We start from the raw sequence: 19,876 nt of genomic DNA, 5'->3' as shown, positions 1-19,876 counted from the left end.
GGACAGTTCTGGAAATATGATATTGAATGTACTGTCATTTCTTGGTGGAAATTCATCTTCAATTACCTATTTAATTGAGTTCTGGAAATATGACATACATACGCGTCGATTTGACAACCTCCTTTTTTAACTTTTTTGGTTGGACTTTTCCTACATTTTTAATGTAGGAACTAGGAAAAGTCCAACCAAAAAAGTAGGATTTTGATTACATAATATTAACATTAATTTGAAAAATATTGACAAAATATACAGCATGCAAAAAATTGCGACACGTCACGTTGCCTCTTTTATTTATCTCAAGTAAAAGAGTCTCAAACTCTACTTGAAATTACTGTGGTAGAGGCCAACATCATAGAGACTGTTTATTTCTTAGCCGGATATGGACTCACTGTCGGCCCGAAATCATCATGTAATCAGTAATATTGTAGTGTCATCATTTGAAACTCTTCTCGCTATTTCGAACCATACACCTGACTGTCGTCTTCGCTGTAACGTTCGTTTAAAACCGCCAAGCTATTTCGTTTGTCGTACATCTCAAATACACGATTCGGGCCAATAAAATTGGACTTTATGGCCCATGAAATAGAGTTTTTTATGGCTCTGCAGACACCTCGGTATCACACAATTGGATGCGGTTATGATGTTACGTAGCGATGAGTTTGAAGGCTGTGGTGATAATAAAGATAGGAGTAATACGCTTTAGACACGGGAGGCCTATTTACCTACATTTTGCTAAATTATTAACTTTTGAATAAATCTTCAACGTTGCTTTAGTCGAGTGATAAGTCAAAATTGAGAATTACAACGAATTACAGAGCAACAGTTAGTTAATTAAGATTTATTAAGATTTAAGATTTAAGACCTTTGGTGAAACTAAACTACATGCGGAAAATTTAATGGAGTCGACATTCAAGCGGGAACCGTTCCGGGTTTCAAACTATCGTATGTCCTTTTCTTGAGGAAATTAAGGATTTTGTATAAATTTTAAGTGCCTAGCTTTTACCCTTATTGATTACGAGCGAAAAAAACAAAAAAAAAATACGTTTGTTGTATGGGAGCCCCCCTTAAATGTTAATTTTATTGCATTTTTAGTATTTTGTTGTTATAGCGGCAACAGAAATACACAATCTGTGAAAATTTCAGAAGTCTAGCTATAGCGGTTCTTGAGTTACAACCTGGAGACAGACGGACAGACATCGAAGTCTCAGTAATAGAATAAGAATAAGAACATTTTTATTTTGTCACCACACAACACAATATGTAAAACACAATACATACATAATATTGTGTGATGTCAAAATTGGCCCAAGCTCAGCTATACGCAGCAGCCAGCAAGCTAGCTCGCTGCACTGGTATTCTGCAAGGGCCAATGAGTGACTTCACCACAAAATAAAGGGAAAAACTATACAATACTCTTATAATTAACTTACAATAAAAGCTAACACTAATTTAAACAAAAAACAAAAACACTAATAGTACTTATATACAAAATCTTTGAAAAATACACACTCAGTCCTGTTGGCTCATTACTGGCCATTCTGTCAATTGGCAAATTGTTAAGGCCGCCATGATGAAAGGAAGAAGAAGAAGATCTATATGGCGTCTAATATTTATAAACATACACAAACTGAGGATACATATATTTTATGGAAAAGAGCATAAAAATAAAATAACATATAAAATCTTAAATACCTACCGCATAGATACAGAACTTAATAGGGTCCCGTTTCTACCCTTTGGGGAGTCCAAAAAACCTTTATTAATTTTTTTCTTTTATTCGATTTATTCGAAATCATATTTATTCTAAAACTTTAACAAATCATTGCATTGTCATTGGCTCATACGTATGCAAAGTTTCAAAAGTTTCGAATAAATTAGACTACTGCACATAGGTAAGAATCGTGCTCAAAGATTCCGTTACATACAGCCCAAGCATATAAAAGTGTGTTAATACAATACTTACCGTATAAAGTTTCATGAATAACTCCCACGGAGACCAATCATGTGCACTTTCCCTTTGACACAGACTAGACAGCCGGAGACCCTGAACAGATAGAATTCGCAAGGGTGCGGTCACATTGTGATGCGCTTGTGGATTTCCCGACATGCAATTTGAGATTCGATCTAGATGCGAATTCTCGTTTGAATCTTATGCGAAAAGAAGTTTACGGTTGGTTGGACTGTCCCGGTGTCCGTGCGTATTTAATAAAAATATAACTAATTTAGGAACACCAAAAGGTTTAGATTTATAACCCTTCTAGTGTTGCGGGTTGAGATGGTACAATTGTTAGAGTATAAGAAAAGTTTAAGGAGGTTTATTTCTGGTGATCTTTTTGCTCCTTTCATATAGGACGTATTTTGCGATAGACTACTCCACTAGTTTTAGTATACGAAAATTTTGACAGACGGATATTGTGCATTATCTGCTGTCAAATCCCTGTTGCTTACCTGTTTAGAGTGTCTCCCTGGGGCCGGTTTATTTGTAAAGCCCGCAGTGTTTTGTAATTGGACCAATGCATAGAACCAGCGCTTTGGGCTAACGGGTAGCCTACTTGGCCATCATTATTTATTTATTTATTTATTTAAATCTGGCATCTTGGGCCATATTATATATACCTAAGTTGGGAGGAGTAGCGACATTCCAAACTCTACACGTTGAACCAATACGCTGGCTGCTGTTCAATGAGTTGGCTCCATATACGTAGCTTACATGATCAATCTGTCGTCAATTTGGCGTCAATCTGTTATTGACGACAGATTGATGGTTATAAAAAGTACATATTAAAAAATATCAGTCCGTCAATCCGTGGGTTAGACGATCAGTTTCCCGTCAATCTTTACCAGACTGATGGATCAGATTGATGAGACCCTGATCGTGTAACCTACGTCCTGGCGGGTTTCAGTCTAATCAATTTTGTACAAGCGGCAGCGATCGCGTTCTCCCACACCGTATCATATCCCCACATATCGCAATACAGTTTATAGGCACAATAGCTGAGAATTGATTCGTTTACACTTCAATTCAATTCCACAACACTTTTGTTGTGCTCCGCGGGGAAAGCGGTACCGTTATCGATATTTTATTGAAAAAGATTCAAGTATTTTGCATTAGTATTTAACTGCAGTTAGTAATACCTGATTTGCTCTTCCTAGATAAAAACGAGTAAATATTATTGAAGACCACATGACCCGGTGAACTTCATATCAATAACCTCCTAATTTAAAGTTTCAAGGGACTAGTAAGGATATTTCAAGTCTAAAATTAGCCAAATCGGTTGAGCCGCTCTGGAGTTTTAGCGAGACAACATTAAAAATTCATTTTTAATTAATTTTTATAAATAGATTGTAATTTTTTGTTTTTATACTATCTAACATGTTTGGTTTCCAAAACCAGTAAAAGCACTTATTTAAATTGCTTTTATAACATTATTGAATAGCTTTTTGAATCAAAGGATTTTATTTTAGGATAGTTTTTCAAATAAATTGGGGATGAAATCTCAATCAAAGTCAATGTATCGCAAAGGTAATTAATACTGTGTTGCCATACTGAAACCAGTTATTTGCTATCAAGTTTTATTTATGCAATTGTTGCCAGCTTTTATTTGGAATGTTTAATTCTATTTTTATATACACAAAACAATCATTTTTATTTTTTACAAAAAAACTTCAGATTAGGAAGGGCAAGTTAGCGTTGAAAATTACTAGTCAGTGAAATTGTTTAAAATGATAAGAAAAAGTGTGCTGGGGACATCACAAGAAGAAATATATGGTTAGACGATCAGATACATAAAAATTGTTGCGTTCTTCGACGTAATGTTTCTCGCGTAGAAAGTCCTAATAGAAACTAGATTTTTCGTAAAAATAATAACAGTATTCCTTTATAGATCGGCTATGAAAAACTAGGGAAAGATATACACTTTTCCATTTCTAATATTATAAGGATTAAAAATTAATAACGACTTAGATGAGAGTTGAGACCATTGTTATTTTATCTCTGGACTCTGAAAAACTCCCAAACATCTATATTTAATGCTAAAATTTATTTCAGAGAGGGTCCTCTACGCGAGGAACCGCCAGCCCGGATCAAGGCCTGCTGTTGTAGGCGGGAAGCCGATCACAGAAGAAGCTGCTATAGTAAGTAATAGCTAGCTAGGTCGATAATAGAAATGAGAAGAAAAAAAAAACGTTTTTGGACCAATAATGTCCATATAAATTTCATAATTCTACTACTAGCTGCTTGGAGTACACCTTAGAATCCTAATGCTAAGTACTCACATATGGTTTTGCTCGATCGAGCAATAACGTCGAGCAAAACCCGCGGCTCGGGCTTTCGTCCACACATTCAGCATTGCTCGATAGTTTTATTCGAAATCGATATATTTAATTCCATCAATCCGGCTCGATGCGAGTATTCGAGCGGCTCGATGCGAGCCTTCGAGCTGTCAGTTTTGCGGTCCACATAGTAATTATTGTGGAAATTATTACTCGATTTGGAGTAAAACTATCGAGCAAAACTGCATGTGAGTACTAAGCATATGACATTCAAAACAACGCAAAAAGGGATGCAAGAAAGAAAGGAAAGAGGCATGGCAAGACATGAAAGTTTCGTCACAAAATCTAAGTCAAATAAACTAGCCTGTTGCCTAAACTAGCTCGTTTCTTTCCATACTTCTTTTCATTTTGAAATACCCATGCGAAGCTTCTACTTATGGATATGAGTAGACTAAATATGGATGGATGTAACGCAACAATGGGAGTTCTGAGACAACATGGAGGAGTTAATTTATACTAGCGCAGAGTCGCAGCGCATCGAAGCGAATTGCCAAAACTGATCATATTATAACAAATTAAACCATAACTCTAGCGTTAACGCACACATTACTTCTGAGAATTTAAAAAGGCGCGCACATTCGCTCATATTCGCGTGAATGCGCCCGACCAACGCTAATTAGCCCCGCAGAAGGAAAGTGCGCGTTACGCTCTGGAGTTAAGGTTTAATTTTTTATGTTCAGTTTTTGGGATTTCGCTTCGATGCGCTTCGACTCTGCACTAATATAAATTGACCTTGAGCGTGTTAAATAATTATTAAAGTAATAATATGATAAATACATTTATGTACTAAAACCATATTTAAAACGTTAGCGGAAATAATTTAGAGTTAGAAATTTAAATGTAAATGTAAAGAATATTAATTTTGATTAGTCTAATTAATGTTAAATCTAAAGTGACATATTTCACTGAGCTGTTTCATTTTTCTACCAGGTTTTACAAATTGTTTTAAAATACTTCCGGTATAAAATATTTCCGCTAGCCTGATTAATGTTTTACTAAAGTTATTTATTGTTTTAATAATTTATTTACTATACATAAAATTAGATTATTATTATGAAATATTATTATATTTTACCGATATATTTACTAGTTTTTATAGTATTGTTAAAAATACTTCCGGAATAAAATATTTCCGGTAGAATACCGGAAATATTTTATTGATTCTGAAATTATTTAATATTAAGACTGTCAACTGTTAAGATCCGTTTGGATGGTATAAAAACGAGAGTCAATAGTGAAAAAGATCAGTTTTTGTGTCGAGAGACAGGAGCCATCAGAGAAATAAGTTAAGTATTGTACTTTACTGTTATTTTCTATTAATTTAGATTAATTTAGATACTTGTTGCTATGTTTTAAGTTTATATTTGTCTATAAGCAAATAAGTAAACGGTTTATTTTAAAAGTTTGATTATTATATTATTATTTGTGTTAATTAAGAGTTGAAAATAATTTAAATAATAAAATAATAATTTGGGTCTTATGTCTTATGACTATTAATGAAATAAAAAAATGAATTTAGAAATTTTAATGGTTTTATTTTCCTATTATTTAGAAAAAAATAAAAAGGCAAACTTAACTATTTTTATATTTATAGCTTTAATTTTCTAATATCAGAAGTGGGATGGAATCAAAGTATTATTTTAGACGTTTTTTTTTTTTTTTTTTTCCCACCCTTTTATAGTTTTTTTTTTTTTTTGAAGCTTTCAATAGCTAATATCTATTTAATGTTTTCAGGATGGATGCTGAAACTGTTGCTAATCTCCTCAAAGCATTCCGCGATGTCGTGTCTGCCACACAGCAGAAAGATGATGATATTGCTCTGCCACTATTCGATCCTGAAACAAGCGACAGTGGTGCAAAGAGTTGGTGTGACAGCATCGAGATTCTTCGAGAAGATTTCAACTGGAGCAGCATCAAGACAGCAGCTAAAGCCGGTAAGGCCCTGAAGGGATCTGCCCGGACGTGGTTCGAGTCCTGGGAACCTACGGAAGGCAGGTCTTGGGAGAAATTTCGTACCGACATCATAGATGCTTTTCCAGAAAAGAAGAACCTATCTGAAAAACTCAGTAGAGCGGTTTTATATACTTCCGATTCGGCAGATTCTTATAGTGAATATAGTAGGGAAAAATTACGTTTGCTCCGAAACACAAAAATTAATTTTACAGAATGTCAGTTGATCGAATTAGTTTCTGGTGGTATATCCGATGTAGATGTTAAAATGGCATCATTAAACAGTAATGTTACTACAACAGCTGCTCTTATATCTCTATTATCGGTTTATGTTAAAAGTAAAAAGAGACATTTGGAAAATGCAACAATTGGATCTTCAGAGGCGAAGAAATCTAAGTTCAATAATGATCGCAAATGTCATTTATGTAAGCAACCAGGACATTTTCAGGCTCAATGTAAGCAAAAAACGAATAGTATTACAAATAATAATAAGCCTATTAGTGATTATCGTATGAAAATTTGTACCTTCTGTAAGAAAGTAGGACACACTGAAACTGTTTGCTATCATAAACAGAGAGCTGAATCTTCGTCTTCTGTAAACACTGAAGTTAAAAGAGAGATTAATTTTTTAGAAAAAACGAACTAAACCTAACGAGGGTTTACATAAATAATACTCCCATTGATTGTCTCATAGACACGGGAGCTAATTGTAGTTTAATAAGGGAATCAATTGCAAGGAAATTGCAATGTCATTTTTCACCTACGTCTATTTACTTAAATGGGATAGGAAAAAATAGAATACATGTTTTTGCACAAATTACTGTAGCTGTTCAATTTGAATCTGTATGTTTAGAATTAGATATACATGTAGTAAGAGATAATGATTTTAAATATAATTTATTAATAGGTCGAAATGCAGTCCAGTATCCAGATATAGAAATCGTAACAAATTCTTTAGGCAGTAATTTGATAAGAAAGCCCGTTCCGACTAAAACAGAAGTTAATATTAAAGGAGTTGAAAATGATTTTGAACATTTAATTTTAAAAATTGATCATCTTAATTCTGAGACACAAAATAAAATAGCAGAAATATTCCGAAAATATCCTTCTGTCTTGGATGGAACTACACAAGTCACAACTGGCGAGCTTAAGCTACGCTTAATCAGAGATACTGTTGTTAATTATCGACCCTATCGATTGGCCCCGATAGAGAGGCAGAAGGTAAACGAAATAGTTCAAGATCTTTTAAAAGAAAACATTATTCGTGAGAGTGATTCGCCTTTTGCGAATCCAGTTATTTTGGTAAAAAAGAAAGATGGCAGTGATCGATTATGCATCGATTATCGAGCTTTAAACAAAATTTTAGAAAAAGATCGTTACCCTCTCCCTCTCATCGAGGACCAAATTGACAGACTAGGTCAAGCAAACTATTTTATTTCACTTGATATGAAAAATGGGTTTTATCAGATCCCAGTAGCGCCAGATTCGATTAAATATACAGCTTTCGTGACTCCCGATGGCCATTTTGAGTTTTTACGGATGCCATTTGGTATTAGTAACGGGCCTTCAGTATTTCAAAGGGCTATTACAAAAGCAGTGAAACATTTAAAATATCTTCTTGTTTATATTGATGACATACTAATTCCATTTTCATCTATAGAAGAGGGTTTGCGATATTTGGATGAAACTGTTGAGGCATTGAGTAATTCAGGATTTACCATTAATTTAAAAAAATGTAAATTTTTCGTGAATAGTATAGAATACTTAGGCAGAACTATATCCCGAGAAGGTATAAGACCTAGTGAGGCAAAAGCAAAGGCTTTAATTAATTCGCCTATCCCTTGTAATATCAGGGAAGTAAGGCAGTTTATGGGTCTCGCAAGTTATTTCAGAAAGTTTGTTCCAAATTTTGCATCACGAACGGCACCAATAACTAAATTAACAAAAAACAATCAAAAATGGGAATGGGGCACCGAACAGGATTTAGCTAGAAATTACGTCATAAAACATTTATCATCTAAGCCATTATTAACTGTATTTGACCCAAAATTACCTACAGAACTTTATACTGACGCAAGTTCGTTAGGATACGGAGCTATTCTATCACAAATAAAAAATAATGTCCAAACTGTCGTTGCCTATTTCAGCAAAAGGACGTCTCCCGCTGAATCAAAGTATTGCTCTTATGAATTAGAAACTTTGGCGATATTTAATGCATTAAAACATTTCAGAGTATATCTTTTAGGCATTAAATTTAAAATTTTTACTGATTGTAATTCCATAAAGGCCACAATGAATAAAAAAGACCTTAGCCCCCGTGTAGCAAGATGGTGGACGTTTATGCAAGATTTTGATTTTCAAATTATTTATAAAAAGGGTCAATACATAAGACATGTGGATTTTCTCAGCCGCAATCCAGTAACAGATTCTAATATTGTTAACATAGAAACATCACCGCATGATTCCCCTGAACTGTCATATTCGACAAACCTTATAGAAGAGCCTCGGTCTTGGTTAGAAATTGCCCAGCAAAATGATCCTGAAACTCAAAATTTAATATCTAGAGTTGAAAGCGGTGAAATTGATGAAAATCAGTACTTTTTACGCAATAATTTATTATTTTATAAAGTACAACCTAATGATCCAAAATTGTATGTACCAAAAGGGTCTAGATACAATCTGCTAAAATTATTTCATGACGAAAACTGTCATGTCGGATATAATAAAGTAATTAATAAACTTCGTGAACATTTCTGGTTTCCCCGGATGTCAGCTTTTGTCACAAAATATTTAAAACATTGCCTGATATGTATAGAACGGAAAGGGCATGCTGGTCCTAAACAGGGATATTTACACCCGATTGATAAAACTCCAATACCCTTTCATACTATCCACTTAGACTGTACAGGTCCTTTTTTGCAAACAAGCGAAGGGTACAAATACATATTGCTTATAATTGATGGCTTTACCAAATTTTGTCTATTGAAACCTCTCAAAAGTCTTAATGCAAATGAATTAGTGCCTATTATAAGAGAAACGGTAACTTTATTTGGAACCCCATCTACAGTTATAACTGATAGAGGAACTAATTTTAGTTCTGGCCAAATCCGAAACTTATTTGGAGAGCTAGCAATTGAACATCATATGATAGCTACAGGGACACCAAGGGGTAATGGCCAGGTAGAAAGATACGTTTCCACAGTTATTGATATGCTAAGTACCTCTTGTAATGGCTCGTCAGATTGGCCGAACGGATTGTGGAAGGTCCAACAGTCAATCAATACCACAATTCAAAGTTCTACTGGATTTACACCCATACGTTTACTTATTGGTCGTAATGCTAATATTCCCCCAATCCAAGCCCAACTAAATGAGGTACGATTAGATTTACCCGAAAATATAGATGTTAGATCTGATCGCGAAATAGCTTACCAGCGTCTTTGTTTAGAAGCAAACAAATTTAAAACTAGATTCGATTCAGTGAGACGGGATACGAAGGTATTTGAAGTAGGTAATGTAGTATATGTAAGACAAGATCACAGACGACATGATAAGCTTTGTCCTAAGTATAGAGGTCCTTATGAAATAACTGCTCTTCTTCCAAATGATAGGTACGCCTTACGGGGAACAGGTAGATTAAGAGCGATAACTGTAGCTAAAGATAAATTAAGATTATGGCCGGGAGAATGGACTGATCATGATAATGTGTGAAATAATTGTAATAATTTTGTTTGATTATTTAAAAAAAATATTATAAAATATTTAGATAGTAAACTTGTAAGTTTGTAAGAACTTTGCAATATATATATTTTTTTGTGTATGAGATAAGACACATAGATTGTAAATAAAGGAATGTTATATATGAACTATTTTGTTTTCTTTAAATCTCTTAAGCTTTATACAAATGTATTAATTGGAAATAAGGGTTAACATAATATTAGTGTTACACAATAATTATTGGTAACTGCTGAAAGTCAGTGCTCTGCTTTAGGCTCGTCTCATGTGCAGCAGGTGTGGAGCCAGGAAATTGAAGTTAGATCACTGACCGTTGCTATGTCCACTTAATGTGAGAAGTAGGATAGTAGCAATGTATGATGTACATATTATACTTAAGTTTTTGGTTGAATCTGAGTTGAGTTGAGGAAATTAAAGTTAGATCACTGACTGTTGCTATGTCCACTTAATGTGAAAAGTAGGATAGTAGCAATATATGATGTACATATTATACTTAAGTGATAAGTCTTTAGTTGAATCTGAGTTGAGTAAAAGTTATGAAATAAAAATGAATGTACTTCAGAGAACGAAGTACAAGTCAGTATGGCCGTGTTAAATAATTATTAAAGTAATAATATGATAAATACATTTATGTACTAAAACCATATTTAAAACGTTAGCGGAAATAATTTAGAGTTAGAAATTTAAATGTAAATGTAAAGAATATTAATTTTGATTAGTCTAATTAATGTTAAATCTAAAGTGACATATTTCACTGAGCTGTTTCATTTTTCTACCAGGTTTTACAAATTGTTTTAAAATACTTCCGGTATAAAATATTTCCGCTAGCCTGATTAATGTTTTACTAAAGTTATTTATTGTTTTAATAATTTATTTACTATACATAAAATTAGATTATTATTATGAAATATTATTATATTTTACCGATATATTTACTAGTTTTTATAGTATTGTTAAAAATACTTCCGGAATAAAATATTTCCGGTAGAATACCGGAAATATTTTATTGATTCTGAAATTATTTAATATTAAGACTGTCAACTGTTAAGATCCGTTTGGATGGTATAAAAACGAGAGTCAATAGTGAAAAAGATCAGTTTTTGTGTCGAGAGACAGGAGCCATCAGAGAAATAAGTTAAGTATTGTACTTTACTGTTATTTTCTATTAATTTAGATTAATTTAGATACTTGTTGCTATGTTTTAAGTTTATATTTGTCTATAAGCAAATAAGTAAACGGTTTATTTTAAAAGTTTGATTATTATATTATTATTTGTGTTAATTAAGAGTTGAAAATAATTTAAATAATAAAATAATAATTTGGGTCTTATGTCTTATGACTATTAATGAAATAAAAAAATGAATTTAGAAATTTTAATGGTTTTATTTTCCTATTATTTAGAAAAAAATAAAAAGGCAAACTTAACTATTTTTATATTTATAGCTTTAATTTTCTAATAAGCGTAATAATTTAGTCTACTAGAATCAAAAACCGCAATCCCCAATAGAATCATTATTGGACATTGCGGTTTTTGATTCTAGTAGACTCAATTAACCAGCATGTCTCTAAAAACCAGCTTGTCTTATTGATCTGAAACTCTTATTTTCAGGAGTTACGCGTAACCGCCTTCGGTACCGCTGCCTGTCCTCCGCGCGGGGAATGGATCCACACTCCTCTCATCATGAGGCCGTGCGACCAGCTCGGGTACGGGCTCGCTGCTCCTCGGAACGGCACCAGATCCCTGCTGTCAGCCCTCCAGGCGCATATCATCAAGTGGCTGCTGTTCGACTCCCGCCCTATGACGAAGGACAACAAGAGTATTGTGCCACCGGACAGGTAATGTAAGACATACACCACAGAAATAAATCAAGATAGAACGGCTAAGCGGGTGGAGTACGCGTGTTTCAATCTTGCACAAGTGAGCAAGATTTGTTAAACGTTTATTTAGTCAGCGCGCACGTCTCGACTTGATTATACCGGAGCGGTTGTGCAAAAATGCCTCATTGTGCAGTTTCTAATTGTAAAAACAGATGTACGAAAGTGAATCGGTCAAAAGGAGGTATTTCTTTCCACGGGTAAGTTATTTGTTCTAACTAAATGCAAAGCAAAAATTGAATACTAATCAAACACTATTTTTCGTGCACTTTTTCGTTAGTGTTTTATTAGTATTCAACATGAATTTCCACCAAAAACCAACAGTACAATCAATTACATATAAAAGCAAAAATTGACACGATCGATTCCTTAGCAACGCACGCGCGTCGATGTTCCATCTTGATTTATTTCTGTGAAATACATGCTACGATCTACCGGATAGGTCACCTGTGCAGTGCCTACGCAGGTGTCACTCGAAAGAATTGATTTTCGATTTTGCGTTTTGCTCTGATCGCCTGCGCAGGCTCAAAAAACTGCACAGGTCTGTTCCCACACACTTTCCGGTCTATCTGCACAGGCATACCTGCACAGGTGGACCTCTCCGATAGACCATAGCATGTATGGCAGGCATAAGAATATACAGGGTGTAACATTATCTAAGGGATAATGCTTTAGAGTGTGTATGAGTTCCCTGCATAGAGTTCACTGCGAAAGTGCAGCGCTTTTTGCTTTAACATTTGTATGAAAAGACTCATGACGCTGGGGCACTTTGTCCATACAAATGACAAAAAAATGTTGCTCATACAGCGCTGTTACTTTCACAGTAAACTCTATAACTAAGTGATAATACTCTAAAGAATTATCACTTAGTTATGGTTACACTCTGTATATTCTTATGCCTGCCATTTGTTACCTCCTGTATTTAAGACATAATGAGAACTAAGTCAAAATTTGGTTTCTTTATTTGGTTTTATAAATTGACCTTTAAAACCATAATATCTAGAAGGTAGATTCGGACTTTTGTTTTTGTGACTACCAAACATGACGAGATTTGCTATTTTGCTATCTGCCATTTTTACACAACCGACTGCGCAACAATCTCGCGGCATTACTGGATAGGCCATAGTAAAAGGAGGGGAAGTAAGTTATCTTCATACAAAGGCACCGCGCGCGTCGCCACACGGCACACAACAAAATCTCGGCGAGTACCAGCCTCTAAGGCCGGTATAAATAGTCAGTACTCAAGATGCATCTCGGTCTCAAGACACCGTTCAGGCTCTGTGATTGGTGGGCTGTCAAAATTTGGACCAATCATAGAGCCGAATCGCGTCTTGAGACCGGGTCGCATCTTAAGTACTGACTATTTATACCGGCCTTAAACTCACCAAGATTTTGTTGTGGCAGTGGTAGTGGCGCACACATACAAGGCGCGCGGTGCCTTTGTATGAAGACAACTTACTTCCCCTCCTTTTACTATGGATAGGCTGCCTAATCTGATTTCGGCAATGGTAGAAAAATATAAATATGCCTACGCCCTACACATCACTGAGTATTCGTCACAGAATTAGTGTGAAAATTCAGTAGAGTCTGGGATATAAAAAAACATAAAATTATTATTAAGAAAGAATTTTAGCTTTTATACGAGACATTGCCCTCGACTTAAGTTGCTCGTAAAAAACATTTATATTTTTTATTCACATAGGCATTTTAGTTAATCCTTAGCTAAAGGCTTTTGCTCATTTTTCTGCCAACAAATGATATAATACTTTGCTCCTTGAATTTACGAGAGAACCTAAACTTCTAAAGATGTAATTGTTGTTTAGAAATTTGAATACGTTATTACGCGTTAGAATGTCTACCTTATTAAATAAATCCATACTTATTATAGAAAATGTATCTGTCTGTCTATAATATGTATGTCTGTCTATCTGTTACATGTTCACACCCGAACCACTTAACGGATTTTGATGAAATTTGGCATAATATTATGACAGAGAGATAGATTTGAGGAGGATATTTTTTATCCCGGAAAAATTTACGGTTCCCGCGCGGCACGGACCAAATATTTCGTCTATGGTTTATAAGTAATTCTAGGAAAAGTACATTTTAGTAACACGTGCATGGTAATAGTCGGAAATCGGAATTGAAAATCTACCGCATGACAAGGTGATTTGAAAGACAATATCCAACAACTCGTTCGAAATTCGTTGTGAATCGTGAAATATTGACTTCGGTTTTCCTTGAAAATTCAATATACATATTACGTTTTGAGCTTTCGGCAAGAAAACTGGAGGTATTATTGAAAACTTCTCCACAACTATTGCCACGTTTCGTATTATTTATTTCCAATTTTTTACGTGGTAGAGCCATGCTTCGGCACGAATGGGCCGGCTTGACCGGTGAAATACCACGGGCTCACAGAAAACCGGCGTGAAACAGCGCTTTCGCTGTGTTTCGCCGAGTGAGGGAGTTTACCGGAGGCCCAATCCCCTACCCTATTCCCTTCCCTACCCTCCCCTATTCCCTTCCCTTCCCTACCCTCCCCTATTACCCTATTCCCTTTTAAAGGCCGGCAACGCACTTGCAGCTCTTCTGATGCTGCGAGTGTCCATGGGCGACGGAAGTTGCTTACCATCATGTGACCCGTTTGCTCGTTTGCCCCCTTATTGCATTAAAAAAAAAAATATTTCCAGTTTATTACGTTAAGGTTTTGAAAGTATAATAATAACTATGTTAACTATGTTAACTATGTATTGCATACTATAATATTACTAGATGTCCCGCGCGGCTTCGCCCGCGTAAATTAGGAATTTCACAGAAACCGTACATTTTCGAATAAAAATAGCTGTAAATACTCCTTTCACGTGGTCTACTCTATATAATTACCAAATATTGCTCCAGTAGTTCGTGAGATAAACCCTTTCTAATATTTTCCCCGTTTTTACCACATTTTCCTGAGTTTTTTCGGTTGTATTAGTCTTAGCGTGATAATATAATATAATATGCATATGCTTTCCGTTCTTAAAACAACGCCGAAACTCCCAAACTTGTATCTATAAAGAATCAGGAGTTCTCTCAGCACCTTCCGAACCACGGTATACCAGGTATACCTCAGTGCAAAATCTTACTTGTTTGTAGCATATGCTTAGAATACTTCTCACGAAACCGAAGTCACCACATGTTTCCCCATAAATTGTGAGGAGTTCCCTCGATTACTTATGGATCCTTCATCAGATCACCACTTTTGTGAATATAATACCAAATTGGGATGATACCCTACATACCAAAAGAAAAATTTTGAAAATCGGTTAACAAACGGCGGAGTAATCGTTGAACATAAGAAAACGAACATAACATCTCCCCCATTTTGAAAGTCGGTTAAAATTGTAGCCTATGTGTTATTCTGATGTATAAGCTATATTATTGTAAAGTTTCATTAAAATCCGTTCAGTAGTTTTTGCGTGAAAGAGTAACAAACATCCACACATCCACACATCTATACATCCATACATCCAAACAAACTTTCGCCTTTATAATATTAGTAGGATTATTATGATTAAATTAGGAACAGAGTCTAATCAATCTAAGGTATTGATTGTAATTTGCTCTTACGCCGGTTCTTCTCGGCGGGGTAGTTCCCGAACCGGTGGTAGGCCTCATGTAGACACGACGTTCTAAAAGTGTTAACTTTGTTAACCTATTTAGAAATAAATATTTTGATTTTTTTATTATTTTTTTTTTGCTATAATATTATGGCCAATAAAGTTACTACTTTCAAATTGTTGTGACAGTTCAATAAGGTGGTAACGGAAGGTACCATACCAAGGAATTGACTATTATTGAACCTAAAATTAGAGAACTTATTTCCAATTTTTAGCTTTATTATTGCAAATTAAGTCGCTTATTTAAAACCGTGCTACTCAAAATCAAAATATTTATTTCTAAATAGGTTAACACAGTTAGAACGTTGAGTCTACATGAGGCCTACCATCGGTTCGGTTACTAATCCGGCGAGAAGAACCGGCGTAAGAAACTCGCTCGGGGCTATATTTTACTAAAAAGATGGAAAAATACAATAGTAACTTAAACTAATTTACAAAAGCATGTAAATATGTGTTATATTTATATAGAAGCAGCTTACAGTCAGTCAGCTTATTTTTACAAGGGTGTGCTATTATGGAGAAAATCAGTTAGCCTTAGCACACAAACGTTCCTTAACAACTTTTTTAAATTGATTAACTGAAAGATTTTGGACATTTTCTGGGATTGGATTCTGGTCACCACATCGATGAAATTCTTTTATTATCGCTATTTATCTCTTCACCCTCTTTTTAAAATATTTTTTCCATCACGTAGGTTTTACTTGTAAGAACGTAAAGCCAATGCATTTGTGTTCTATCAGAGAAGTTGCTTCATAGGCAGATGGCGGATATATGTAATTGGTCGCTTTGTGTCGAACCTAGCCAACAGCTCACGATCAACATTGAATTGACATAATTCGACCAAATGGCGTAGGTTCGTAAACTGCCTTTCCAATTTCTTCAATGGTACATGTAGAAAATACATGCAGTAATATTTCTCGACCCGTCTTAACTTCTTTCTCCAACCATTCCAACTTCTTGTTCCAGCTACCTCCGCCCCACCGAGGAGCGTCAGGAGGAGGCTCTGTGGCGCGCGTGCAGTGAGGTGATATGGCGCTGTGGATCCAGCAACCAGCCGGAACCCAGGGCGGTGGTGGCGCTGCCGGCCACACAGATATACGTGCTGCACAGCTCGCAGTACTACCAGGATGGGATCACTGAGATGGTAAGTTTAATGGCTTGTGAAAGGAAGATAAGATAATGACAATTAAATGCAGCCATCAAGACACAACTAGACGCCAGTGCGTGAAAGAGTGTAGCACCAATTAAGCGACAAAAGTAAGATTCAATTGAATACTACCTTAACAGTAACTGTGTAGTGTTACTATGCTAGTAGCGTATCGGAGTCATTACGTGGGAGAGCCATGCTTCGGCACGAATGGGCCGGCTCGACCGGAGAAATACCACGTTCTCACAGAAAACCGGCGTGAAACAGCGCTTGCGCTGTGTTTCGCCGAGTGAGTGAGTTTACCGGAGGCCCAATCCCCTACCCTATTCCCTTCCCTACCCTCCCCTATTACCCTATTCCCTCTTAAAAGGCCGGCAACGCACCTGCAGCTCTTCTGATGCTGCGAGTGTCCATGGGCGACGGAAGTTGCTTTCCATCAGGTGACCCGTTTGCTAGTTTGCCCCCTTATTTCATAAAAAAAAAATTGATTCTAGTAAATCTTGAAGAAGGAGATACTTAACACTTCAAATGACTTGTTTGATTGATGATCTCAATGTCAGTTGAGGTTGAAACGGATGAAAAGAGAATGGTACTAATGGGCCTAAGTAAGTTTTTGGGTCGAAATTAAAAAGGAGACTAATATGTTTATGAAATCTATGAAATATACATATTACACACTTTACTGTTGTTTCAGGCCGTTTCATAATAAAATGTTCTGTTTCAAGCTGCACATTTTTGACTTCAAGAGCTTGGAGGATCTTCAGATATTTATCAAACGATATCTGTATTTGGTAACTATTTAATTTATTTTTTATTGGAGCCAATACAAACTATTTTATTATTAAAGCCGTGCTCAGACGACATAAATATTTAATGGCGGTAATCGGTGGATCGGAAAGGAAGGCGCAAATCCCTTAAGAAGTTCCCCGCTAAGCCCTGCCCAGACAACTTCAACCATTAACGTACAGCTGCTTGAATCATAAATGATTTTGACGAATGTAGTTTATTTTAAATGATATAAGTTATGTAATTTTTGTCACAAAGTACACAGTTGCTCGCTTTGTTGCGCTGGAATCTGTAATTCGATAAAAAATATCCTATATCTTCTTCCGGGATTGAAAATATCCATAGAATATTTCGTCAAACTCATTGCGGTGGTGTATTGTTCAAAACAGTTACAGATAGAGACACTTTTGCATTTAAATCCTCAAGTATGAATGTCATTATCTTATAAGCACCATTTTGTCAACTTTTTAAATTAGTTTTATTGTCATCTATTTAGTTTCAGTCTGAAGAAGGTTCTGGTGCTCTACTTCTTCTCTACGCTTGTATTCTTTCTAGAGGTTGTGAGAAGTAAGTATTTTATAATATTACTAGCTGATCCGACAAACGATTTTTCAATATATAATTTTGGGAGTATATTTGGGATTATACTTCAGAGCAGACCTTGTTATTTAGTCTGAAGTTGTATAGTAATGTCACGCCGGATAGGATTCGGTGACGAAAGCGCATAGTGTGGACGTAGCTCTATACTCTGTTTGGTTTGCTACAACGTTAAGTTTCAACAACGACACGACAGTTTTATACCAGGTGTAATAAAACTATAAATGATAATACTTGAAGGATTGTATGTGTCCCTTATATTATTATAGAGTTCACTGCTAAAGTGGCAGTGCTACTTGTACTATTATCTATTCTGTGGCAGTGCTGAAAGAACAATTTTTTTTTCGCGATTGGTAAAGGAAAGCGCCTGAGCGTCATGAATTTTTCCATTCAGAGGTGAAAAAAAAAGTTCCTCTTCAAAATGTTTATTTTGATTAAATAATATTATGTACTCCTACGGCTTGACATCTGCTGTACTAACATAAATAAACACGTAAAACGTAAAGCCTTACCTTAGGAGGTTGTTAGGCTTAGGATCCTAACCTTGTTCTTGATTCCAGCATAATCAAAGACCTGGACGGTAAACTGACGTATCTGCTGTCGACGGCGGCGGAGGGCTCCCTCAACGTGACTACGCTACTACTGACCGGCCGCGCCACGCCGTATCTACATAACGGCGTGCAATATGTTGGCGATGAGGACCATTATGTAAGAATATTCTAGACTAACGTGGGAGAGCCATGCTTCGGCACGAATGGGCCGGCTCGACCGGAGAAATACCACGTTCTCACAGAAAACCGGCGTGAAACAGCGCTTGCGCTGTGTTTCGCCGAGTGAGTGAGTTTACCGGAGGCCCAATCCCCTACCCTATTCCCTTCCCTACCCTCCCCTATTCCCTTCCCTTCCCTACCCTCCCCTATTACCCTATTCCCTCTTAAAAGGCCGGCACCGCACCTGTAGCTCCTCTGATGCTGCGAGTGTCCATGGGCGACGGAAGTTGCTTTCCATCAGGTGACCCGTTTGCTCGTTTGCCCCCTTATATCATTAAAAAAAAAAAAACAGATGACGTAACTCAGTTGCGCCAAAATTCGTTGATAGCGTAAAGCCGGGTCCAGACGAGTGTAACGTGTAATGTAAGATTACGTGTAATTTAGCGTCAACAGTGTGGATGGCACACGAACTCCAAGCGAATTGTCCAAACGAGCCTTTGTGCCCGCGCGAAAACCGACAGCCGAGGGATAAACCCCGAGCGTTACATGTAATGTTCGTAGTGCCGTCCACACATAGAATTCGTGTTACATTACACCGTGAATTACATTACACGTTACACTCGTCTGAACCCGGCTTTAGAACCGTACATTTAATCTCAACTTGCTTCTGATAACTCCTCTAAAATTATGCTAGTCTCAGATAATATTTCAAATAACATTTTTATAAATTCTCGAATTACTTAATTCATCTGAAAATACATTTTTTTAATACACCGTCAATTAGTAAAATAAGATGATCAGTTTAACGTTTGATAATTACATTAGATATAGTTGCATGATTAAATTAATAAGCAAGTAATAAAGATATTAATTGATACGCTTGAGTTAAAATTAGAACAAAAGGATGGAAAATCTATGATGAAATAACTAAGAATATCCATAAAGGCATCATAAGGACAACATGAATAGTATCAATTTAATGTTATTTATAGTTCCTAATAGAATTATAATCTGTAACTTCGGTAGATAAGTTTAAGACACACCTTGCTCTCTACTAAGACTTTAGACTGATCTCATATCTT

The 19,876-nt window shown here is 35.8% G+C and overlaps 1 protein-coding gene across 2 annotated transcripts in view; it reads left to right on the top strand.

The window, feature by feature from the left end:
• The window catches only part of LOC121729610 (inactive ubiquitin carboxyl-terminal hydrolase MINDY-4B), a 38,455-nt gene that overhangs the window by 14,446 nt on the left and 4,133 nt on the right, over window positions 1–19,876 (top strand). Inside the window, exons 1-7 of one of the 2 annotated variants that reach the window (XM_042118181.1) lie at window positions 3,724–3,769; window positions 4,049–4,134; window positions 11,627–11,853; window positions 16,521–16,698; window positions 17,427–17,492; window positions 17,984–18,054; window positions 18,645–18,792. In XM_042118181.1, the coding sequence (XP_041974115.1) occupies window positions 3,724–3,769; window positions 4,049–4,134; window positions 11,627–11,853; window positions 16,521–16,698; window positions 17,427–17,492; window positions 17,984–18,054; window positions 18,645–18,792 (822 nt within the window). Of the gene's footprint in view, window positions 1–3,723; window positions 3,770–4,048; window positions 4,135–11,626; window positions 11,854–16,520; window positions 16,699–17,426; window positions 17,493–17,983; window positions 18,055–18,644; window positions 18,793–19,876 lie in introns of those variants that run through there. The other variant, XM_042118183.1, reaches the window with a different exon arrangement.

The sequence above is a fragment of the Aricia agestis genome, chromosome 8, assembly GCF_905147365.1.
Source record: "Aricia agestis chromosome 8, ilAriAges1.1, whole genome shotgun sequence".
NCBI lineage: Eukaryota > Metazoa > Arthropoda > Insecta > Lepidoptera > Lycaenidae > Aricia > Aricia agestis.
The sequence above is the reverse complement of the archived record's forward strand: the minus strand, read 5'-3'. Positions and strand labels throughout refer to the sequence as shown.